Below are 11,062 nucleotides of genomic sequence, written 5' to 3' on the forward strand. Positions count from 1 at the left end.
AAAAATTTCAATTTTCCACCCCAAATCATTAATTTAATGATGGAACTAAAGACGTAATCATAGGAATTAACAAAAACTAGGTAAGAACCACTTACCCCAAAAACCCACGTGAATATCTTTCCAAAAATCACCTAATTGAGAGCTCTCAAGTCCGAATGGTGAAAAATGACTTAAACCCTCGATTTTGAACTTTTAAATCTGCCTAGGTGCGTTCTTCTTCACGAAAATGGCATCATTCTCGCGAACGCGATGAACAATCCTTTACTAATCAAAAATTCCTCCTTTGCGAATGCGAGGTACCTCTCGCGAACACTTACCTTCCACTAGCTGACCCTATGCGAATGCAGGACCCTCTTCACGAGCGCGTAGGCTTAATGCTTGAAGCTCCATCTGTACATTCCTCTACGTGAATGCGAGGTCCATATCGCGAATGCGTAGCCTCAAGGTTCCACATCTTCACGAACGCGGGAACCACATCGCGAACGCGAAGAACAACTCAGTTGCCTTCCCCAAATGCCTTATGCGAGACCTCCATCGCGAATGCGATGAAGAAATGTCTGCAACAAAAACACTAGAAAATCTGCTATCTTTTCTTAAGTCCAAAAGGTCCATTAACCACCCGAAATCAACCCGTGGCCCCTGGTACCTCAACCAAACATACCAACAAGTCCTAAAACACCATACGAACTTAATTGAGCATTCAAATCACATCAAACAACGTTAAAATCACTAATCACCCTCCAATTCAAACTTAATAAACATAAACTTCAAATTTCTACAATCGATGCCAAAACCTATCAAACCATGTCTGATTGACCTCAAATTTTGCACACAAGTCATATGTAACATTACGGACCTACTCCAACTTCCATAATCAGATTCTAACCCATTTATCAAAAAGTCCACTACCGGTCAAAATCTCCAAAAATTTGACTTTCGTCATTTCAAGCCCAAATTGGCTACAGACCTCCAAAACACAATCCGGACACGTCCCTAAGTCAATATTCACCCAACGAAGCTAAAAGAATTGACGGACTCCATTCTGGAGCTATCTTCATATAGTTCCGACTACGGTCTAAATCTTACGACTTAAGCCTCCGTTTAAGGATTTAGTGTCCCAAAACACTCCAAAAACCAAAACGAAACTTCCCGGCAAGTCACATAAGTAGAAAAAGATGCCTGGGAAGTAGTTAATAGGGGATTGGGGCTATAACTCTCAAAATGATTGACTGGGTCGTTACATCCTCCCCCTCTTAAAACAATTGTTCGTCCTCGAATGAGCATAGAGACATGCATGAAGTGGTGAAAAGATGAGGATAACGGCTGCACATATCCTACTCGGTCTCCCAAGTCACCTCCATGAAGTGGTGAAAAGATGAGGATAACGGCTGCACATATCCTACTCGGTCTCCCAAGTCACCTCCTCGATCGGCTAACCTCTCCACTGAACCTTCACTGACACAGTGTTCTTTGACCTCAATTTCGAACCTGCATGTCCAAAATAGCCACTGGCTTCTCAACATAAGAAATATCCTTGTCCAACTTGACCAAGTTGAAATCCAACACATGAGACGGATCACTATGATACTCTCGAAGCATTGAAACATGGAATACCATATGAACTCTTGCTAAACTGGGAGGTAAGGCAAGCTCATAAGCAACCTCCCCAACTCGCCGCAATACCTCAAATGGACCAATAAACCTTGGGCTCAACTTGCCCTTCTTTTTGAACCTCATAACGCCCTTCATAGGAAAAACCCGGAGCAAGACCCGCTCTCCAACCATGAGTGCAACATCGCAAACCTTTCGATCTGCATAACTCTTCTGCCTGGACTGGCCTGTGCGAAGTCTATGCTAAATAACCTTAACCTTTTCAAAAGCATCCTAAACCAAGTCCATTCCCAATAATCTATTCTTTCTAGGCTCGAACCAAGCCATTGGGGACCGACACCGTCTACCATACATAGCCAAGTACGGTGCCATCTGAATGCTGAACTGATAACTGTTATTGTAGGCAAACTTTGCAATTGGCGAGAACAGATCCCAAGAACCTCCAAACTCCATCACACACACACAGAGCATATCCTTTAGAATTTGAATAGTGAGCTTGGACTGTCCGTCTGTTTGAGCATGAAATGTTGTACTCAACTCTACCCGAGTACCTAATTTCTGATGTATATCCCTCTAGAACCGTGATGTAAACTGTGTGCCCCAGTCTAAGATGATAGATATCGGCACGCCATGAAGCCTGGCAATATTGCGGATATATACTCAAGATAGCTGCTCAGAAGAGTAAGTAGTCATCACATGAATGAAATGAGCTGACTTGGCCAGCCTATCTATAATTACCCAAACTGCATCAGACTTCCGCTGAGTTCGTGGGAGTCCAACAAGAAAATATATAGTGATTCTCTCCCATTTCCACTCCGGAATCTCTCACTTCTGAAGCAATCCACCCGGCATCATACTTCACATGCTGGCAATTTAGACACCAGGCCACATATTGCACTATGTCCTTTTTCATTCTATTCCACCAATAATGCTGCCTCAAGTCCTGATACATCTTCGTGACACCTGGATGATTGGAGTCGTGAACTGTGAGCTTCCAAGAGAATCAACTCATGCAATACATCCACATTGGGCACACATAGCCTTCCCTGCATCCTCAATGCATCATCCCCAATAGCAAACTCTTTAGCATCACCATGCTGAACTATGTCCTTAAGGACGAGCAGATGGGGTTCATCATACTAAAACTACCTAATACGATCAAAAAGAGAAGATTGGGAGACAACACAAGCCATAAGTCGATAATTATGCTAGGGCTTCAATATCCAATACCAAGGGCCTCTCTACTGCTGGTAATTATGCTAAGCTCCCCAAACTCCCCGTGCTGCGATTCAAGGCATCGACCACCATATTGGCCTTCCTGAGATGGTATAGAATAGTGATATCATAATCCTTAAGCAACTCTACCCACCTCCGCTGACGCAAGTTAAGATCCTTCTGCTTGAACAGTAGCTGCAAACTCCGATGATCAGTGTAGATCTCACAAGGGACACCATACAGATAGTGCCTCCAGATCTTCAAGGCATGAACAATAGCTTCTGACTCAAGGTCATGGATAGGATATTTGTTTTCATGCACCTTCAGCTGTCTGGACGCGTAGGCAATCACCCTACGGTCCTACATCAACACACGACCAACTCGTGACACATCACAATAAACACTATAAGATCCCGAACCTGTAAGCAATACTAATATTGGGGTTGTAGTCAAAGCTGTCTTGAGCTTTTGAAAGCTCTCGTCACACTCCTCTGTCCACCTGAATAGAGCACCCTTCTAGGTCAGCCTTGTTATAGGTGCTACAATAGATGATAATCCCTCAACAAATCGATGGTAATACCTAGCCAAACCAAGAAAACTCCATATCTCTGTAGTTTAGGACGATTTGGGCCAACTCTAAACTGCTCCCACCTTCTTCGATCCACCTTAATCCTTTCACTCGACACTACGTGACCCAAAAATGCCATTGAATCCAACCAGAGCTCACATTTTAAGAACTATGTTGTTTACCTTGAAGTAATTAAAATTAAATTTGATTTTGTGGTTCTAAAAATACATGATCGATTTTTATACTAGTTGTTAGGCAATTGATACTAAGTGAAAGACTTGGAAACAAGATAAGAGCTTGAAAATAGGGTGATAAACAAATCGAATGGCTAACAATCGAGGCCTCGAGCTTGCTTATTCGGGGCCTCAGAGTCAAGTCTGATGTTCGGCTAGGATCTATCCAGGTGGGATTAACAGTTATGATAAAATCAAAGACATCTCTTTATGGCCAATAATAAGCAATAAATGAAGAACAATGAATAGAACACGATGAATATAAGTAATAAATGCAAGTAATGAGATCAAGAGAGTATGTTAGAGAGTAGAGAGAATGTTCTTGTATATTCAGTATTTAGCATCAGGTGGTTACAAAATGGCAAGGATCCCCTTTATATATCAGGGGGAATTCCAACATAGTACAAATGCATTTATTGAAAAGACATAGGGCTGGTATAGCGATTAAATGCCATGATTCGGGTCTGAACTAGCCTACTAGACTTTGTCAGCTCTAGTCGTGTGCCTTAGGAGCCTCCCACCTTTTCACCATAACTTAATTAGTCCGCACCGCCTCAAGGCTGGACGTCGATAACCCCTCGGGTGTTAATCTCGACCATAATCTCGAGCCTATAGAAATGTGCTTATGAAGCATCGAAATGATCGACAATTGGATCCTCCGATTTTACCGTATACAGATAGTCCCCGCATTTCGTGGAGTGAAACAATAAGAAACAACATTGATATCTATCTCCTCGACCTTACTGTGATGATATCATACTCCTAATGTAAGCCTTTGTGATAACTGAGGCGCCCGTTGATTCACCTTTCTAGAACCATTCAATGTACCTTTCCATAATCGTTCGATGTACCAACAATTCATATTCTCCAAAGTGATAATATCGCCGCCAGTCTAGTTCCCGAAACGCATTGATTGCGCTTGTCGGTATGTCTTTCAAAGACATTGATTGCATCGTCGGTTATGTTGCCGCTCTTCCTATAATTGGAAGACTTCTTGAGTCAAACTTTATTCATATGTTCCTCAACATCCCTTTACCCCTTTATTCCCTTCATCTTCATCCATTGTTATTTCCTATGTTTGAGGCCCATGGCCTTAAGGTTACATGGCAGTGCCCTCATCAGTTGTGCCATGGCCTCTTTCCAGAGCTTTCCCTTCCCAGCAAAATTGTACTGATTTGTTATTGTTGTTGTTGTTGCCAAAGGTAATGAGAGATAAATCTCAAATTATCCTCGCATTAAAGGATATATGCACCACGAACTTTTAATCATCCTTCCTAATTACTCGGTGCGACACCTCGCTCCTTTTGATTTCCGTGGACTGATATGGTGCCATCTACTAACTGTTTCATCCCACACCAGTGTAACGTTTTGAGAAGTGGCTTCTCAATAGTAGTGCTGGCGAGACCCATACTCACCAGATTTTTCACCCGGCCACTTCTTCATCTTTTACGACTTCTTCATCTTTTTCTTCTTCTTCATCATCATCATTTTCTGCTTCTTCTTTATCTTGAAGATGCCATTTGAAGACACTACCCCCGAAGATGTACCCCGGAAAACGGGTTAGGCTCGTAGGTGTTATATACATTTTTTCCATTTTCTTTGGAGTCTCTGTTTCTGTGTAAGGACCTTTCGTGGGATTTTGTAATCATCATTTATTAATGAAAAAGGTGTTTCTTCAATTTGTCTCTGATTTATGCTATATTTCCCTTTGTCTGCATTTGTGAAGAATCTAAATGCAGGATTCCACAAATCGGTACGAATACCGAGCCCGGGTGTAAGTATTTCTCTGGCTCTTGATTGATTAACCCGATTCCCTGTGGAACCCTTCGTCATTCCTTAGATCGATCCCAGATTGGACTAATAAACTCGGGTCGTCGGGACTCCTTACTTCGAGTTGAATGAGAGCAGGGTTTCGAACTTTCAGAACGAAACTTAGCCCTTCAGGCCATGTCGGTAGTCCTCGAGGGGGGATGATTTGCTTGGGCTTCCATGACTAAAAATAACATTTAGGCTTTAGCGGATAGTCCCCGGGTGAAACTTCATTCGAGCACGGGCGACCTGAAAACTTGTCTTGAACTGAGAGTGAAGATAGCCTTAAGGCATTATAGATAGACCTTAGATGAGGATATTCCTGGATTCGGATAACCGCTAGGTTAAAGGTAACCAAGAGAGCGTTTAACTTGATCCGAAGGCGAAAGATAGCTCTAAGGCTTTATTGGTAGTTTTAGATTGAAGGTTGATTCTCGCTTAGGTAGCTCAGGGGCGGAGAGTCAGGTAAATGATCCATACATTTAATAGCATAAATCCTCGAGATAGGGTACCACCTCGAGGCTAATCCCATATAAGCAGGTTTTTAGGGCTTGTCTTCTTTTGACAGAGATCCTCGAGATTGGGTACCATCTCGAGTGTCGTAATGATCTCAATGGCTCTCAATGGAGAAGACGGGGATCAGGGATGGATGAGCCGATTCGTCCGAGTACGAACTGCCGATGTTATCCCTGTGGAGTTTATGACATTTCCCGTGGAATGGAATTTTATGCGTAAGTGATATACTTGTGCCTTTGTAGTTTTGCTTATGGCACAGGCGGGTTCCGTAAATGTGCCTTCCTTTCCATTTCTGCAGCAATTTCATGGACACCGTGCGAGGTCCCCGACCTGACGGATTGGGATCGGGAGATGGCGACTCGCTCGACTTATAATGAGCGTAAGTGGTGAGCTTTGTCTAAGGGCAGATGGGAGGCCAAACACCACGGTACATGCTATGTGATTTGCTCCTTTTTTGAAAGGCACTTTCTTTTAACGCGTACTAACCCCATCACCGTAGGCAGCAGGGAATCCTTAAGATGAGACAGTGCCCTCTCAGAGAGGGAGAAGGTCGCCAGCTTCTGGGCTACGGAACGATAATAATAAGCAAAAAGGGCCTTCACATGGCGACGATACTTATAGAAAGACGAGTCCAGGCCGGGGGCTTGGAGAGGATGTGTCGGCTAAGCCTGATGTGCCCAAGATCTCAAGCTTTAGAAAAATGGTTCCACCTCTGTTGTCACATTCTTTTCTCGTCGAAGGAACCTCGAGGAATAAGGGTCTTCTCCCATCGAAGGTACTTCGAGGGATGTTCGAAATCAGGGGCCGCATGCACTGAGCGATCATGACCCAATCAGGAGGAGTTCTTCTAGAGAAGCTACAGCCAGACTAGTAAATGTGCGCTCAAATTTTGAGGAAGCTCAGCGGCTCTATTCTAAGGTGAGTTTTGGCCGTCCGTGTTGATATTATAGTTTTGTAATTTTTACTATCTTATCGAGTTTCTCTTTCATAGGCTTTTGATAATCTCAAGTCCGGGCTGCTTCATCGCAAGGCCATGTTGTGAAAAGCCATGGATGGGGAGAAGTCCCTCAGGCTTCTTTGTGATAAGAGAGAAGACGAGTTGGCACACTTGCGATGCGAGGCGAGTTGAAGCCTGAACTACAAAAGCTACCTCGAGGAATAGGTAATATTTGCTCTAGATGGGGCACATGTTACCTTTTCTATCTTTGATTCTTATGTTTCATTTATTTTTAGTTGCAGAAGAAGACAGAAGACCTAGAACGCCTTAGGAGCGAAGCTGGCCAAGCCAAATATGAGCGCGATGAGTTAAAGGCTCGGGCGGCCACTCATACTATAGAGGAGAAAGGTGATTTGGCTAAAGCTTTCGCCCTCGAGTTTCAACTTCACTTAGCTCGTGAGAACAGAATGGTCCGAACAGATATGGTTACAAAGCTTGAGTCTGTGCTTTTAAAGATAAAGGCCGAAGTTGTGGATGCCTGGGCCGAAGCCATAATGAGTCGAACTAAGGCTGACAAGAAAGTGGCGGTCTATTTGAAGGATGCTGCTGATGCTCGAGCTGAGCTGAAAAGGGCTCTTGACCTTGAGAGCATGAGCAAGGAATATGCTCGGTACAAATCTCGAAGGGAGACCCTCGAGGAGATTTATGCTAGGGGCTTTGACCTCTCGGAAGAGGTGAAGCAGGCAAAGGCGGATGAACATGATGCTAGGTCCCTTTTGTCTGATGCCGAGGATAGTGAGAAAGAGGCTGATGGGCTATATTCCCTGAGGGGGACATAGATTAGTCCTTCCCTTTATGATTCTGTGTATAGCATTTTCAAAGAACATTGTAAATGGAGCTTGCATGTTTTCGCATATATGTATAAAAGGAAGCCTTGCGGTTTCATTTTTCGTACACTTCCCTTTGCTTCGATGTTTGCTAGCCATCAGTTAGGCGAACTAGTTTTCGAGTTAAGAGAACCCTTAGATTTATGATACGACCCTATGGCTCATTGAGCTGGCACATAGGCTCTTACGCACTTGGTCGGTACAACCTTTTAGTATAAGCTGGTGTTTTGAGCTCTTATGCTTTGCTCTTAGGCATATTTAGTTAATTGTTTTGGGTTCAGTCTCCGTGTCGGGGTTTTAACTCGAGCTCATTTGACCCTCATGTTTTTGGATTTAAAGCGGGCCTTTAAGCTCTTACGCATTTGGTCGGTACGACCTTTTACATGGGCTGGCGGCAGTGGCTCTTACACATTAGGTCGGTACAACCTTTTATGTGGGATGGCAACAGTGGTTCTTATGCATTGGGTCGGTACAATCTGTAGTTTGGGCTGGTGACGGTAGCTCTTACGCATTCGGTCGGTACGACCTCTAGTAGGCTTTATTTTTCCCTCATTCAGGACTTTTGAAATTGTGTTTGCCTAACTCTTCGATGGTTCAATGAAAACCTCAATTGTGAGTCTTTATATGGCGATAATCGAGCACCTTGAGAGGTTTGGCTCGGTGGCTGAGTATCTCAAAGCCTATAGTTTGGAGCTGACATGGTCGAAGCTCTTTTGCTTGATGTTGAGGGTAGCCTGTTTAACCGGTTATTTTCAAAGTGCTTTCGAAGTAATTGAAGGCTTGTGATTTTATAGCGATGGTTGGGCATCCCCGGGTAACGTTAGATTGGTTGGTACAGCCTTGTGACCATAGTCATTGTATTTGGCCGGAGCCTTTCAATTCCTGAGTGAAGTAGTTTCGACGTCTATATCGAGGGTATGACTTTTTAGGGGTCTTACAATTTCGATATATAGCCTTAACTTTAAGACCGGGATTATGCCTTTTGTAAGGTCTTACAAATTTTACATGCCTTTGAGGTCTTACAGCTTTGGTCACTTGGTACAAGTATAGTTCATGCCTTGCTGGAGGTCTTACAGTTTTGGTCACTTAGTACAAGTATGGTTCATGCCTTGATTTAGGTCTTATAGTTTTGGTCACTTGGTACAAGTGTGGTTCATGCCTTGCTCGAGGTCTTACAGTTTTGTCACTTTGTACAAGCGTGGTTCATGCCTTGCTCGAGGTCTTACAGTTTTAGTCACTTGGTATAATTGTGGTTGATGCCTTGCTCAAGGTCTTATAGTTTTGGTCACTTGGTACAAGTGTGGTTCATGCCTTGCTTGAGGTCTTACAGACATTGTAATTGCCTTTGAGGTCTTACGATATCGAGGTTGCCCGCATGTGGTCTTATGGCCTCGGGTTTTGATAAGTTAATGGGGGTGGCAATTTGCGGCAGTTCCCGAGTCATCGAGAGTTCTTTGGCTCAAGAGCCATTACTTGTAAACTTGGTATTGCCTCATTGAGGGCTTATGATTTCGGTGTTTCCCGACCCGGAGGTCATGTGGCCTTGAGTTTTCGATGCTATTCCCCGAGTATTTGGGATATTTTTTGCTCTAGAGCCGTTTCGTGAACTTTGATGTTGGCCCAGAGGTTATACGACTTTGAATTGTTGATGTCAGTCCCCGAGTGTTTGGGACGTTTTTCGGCTTTTTAGTCGTTCCTGTGAACTTGATGTTGCCTCATCAAGGGCTTACAAGTTTGAAGCTCCGACACGGAGGTCATACGACTTTGAATTATTGATGTTAGTCCCTAAGTGTTTGGGACGTTTTTGGATCTGGAGCCATTTTTGCAAAAATACCGAGCTTCTTTGAAACTCGAAATGCTTTGGAAAGTATTCTTTGATTACTTGGTACAAGTATACATGTTTTTGCTGTTAAAGGCTCGGTTATTCCATACAGGCACGGTTCGTTCGACCGTTTGGCCCGGTACATTATTTTCCTATTGAGACCTTGTTCAGCACATCTTGGCTTCTCCGAGGAGGCGACCTTCCGGGGGGATGCCCCCCAGTATTCGAGGTTGATTGAAAAAGAAGCCTTGAATAATTGTTGAGTCTTCTTTAGGTAGCATATAGATGTTGCCTCGTTAAAAACCTTGCCGATAAAACCCTTCTTGGGATAAAAACTCGGTCGAAGGAAAAGAGTGCAACGTATGCTTTTGGAACCTAAGGTCTTCGAGTTGGAAAGCACTTTCGCCGTTTCGATCGGATACCTGCATTCAGGTTTGTATAAAATATAACTAAAAAAGGGAGATGACCATACCTTAGTGTTGATGGTGCTTCGGACCTCGATGTGATTCAATCGTTTGTTATGAGGACTCGGTACGGTCCTTCATTTTGTTTAGTCGGCCGTAGCCGAGAATGTAGCTTGTTATCGTTATTTTATTATTTGCTTATCCTTTGGCTCTTTCGGTGGTGGAGGTATTGGTGTCGGTGCCACATCATGCACCACGAATATTTCTTTTGTTGCATGCTGCTCCCCGTAGACGGTTTTTATCCCATCTTTTGTCGGGAATTTCATCATTTGATGGAGGGTGGATGGTACTGCTCTCATGCAGTGTATCCACGGCCTTCCGAACAAGGCGTTGTACCTCATGTATCCTTCGATGACATGAAATTTGGCATTTTAGGTTGTGCCGGCCACGTTGACTAGGAGGGTGATTTCCCCTTTTGTTGTTTCGCTCGCCATGTTGAATCCGTTGAGGACTCGAGAGGTGAGCATGATTTGGTCAAGCAGTCCGAGATGCTCTACCACCCTTGACTTGATAATACTGGTCGAGCTACCTAGATCCACAAGTACGCGTTTAATTTGAAATTTATTTACAAGGAAAGAGATTACCAGTGCATCATTGTGAGGCTGAGACAAGGTCTCGATGTCGTCGCTGAATATGAGAGCATCCTCGGGTATGTAACCTCAAGTTTGCTTTTCTCTATTGATGGATATTTTTGTTCTTCTGATCATGGGTTCTTGTGGAGCATTGATGCCTCCTAAGATCATATGGATGGCATGTTATGGCTCATTTGCTTCATTTTTCTTGGTCGCCTCTCTGTCTCTCTCGGAACTGAATTTTGGCCCGGTCGCTGAGGAATTCTCGAAGGTGACCTTTGCTGAGTAGTCGGGCTACTTCTTCTCGGAGTTACCGGCAGTCCTCGGTCCTGTTACCGTGTGTGTTGTGGAATTCACACACTAAGTTATGGTTCCTTTGTGAAGGATCTGACTATACATGCCTTAGCCACCTGGTGTCTCTGATTTTA

General features: G+C 43.7%; 1 protein-coding gene across 1 annotated transcript; it reads left to right on the forward strand.

Annotated features, from left to right (window-relative positions):
* The first annotated feature begins 7,000 nt into the window (after window positions 1-7,000).
* Window positions 7,001-7,728, forward strand: LOC138870394 (uncharacterized). The gene is made up of 2 exons (XM_070148196.1): window positions 7,001-7,072; window positions 7,186-7,728. Exons 1-2 carry the CDS (start codon window positions 7,001-7,003, stop codon window positions 7,726-7,728), a joined length of 615 nt encoding a protein of 204 aa, XP_070004297.1.
* Window positions 7,729-11,062: the final 3,334 nt, after the last annotated feature.

The sequence above is a fragment of the Nicotiana sylvestris genome, chromosome 6 (genome assembly GCF_000393655.2).
Source record: "Nicotiana sylvestris chromosome 6, ASM39365v2, whole genome shotgun sequence".
Taxonomy (NCBI): Eukaryota; Viridiplantae; Streptophyta; class Magnoliopsida; order Solanales; family Solanaceae; genus Nicotiana; species Nicotiana sylvestris.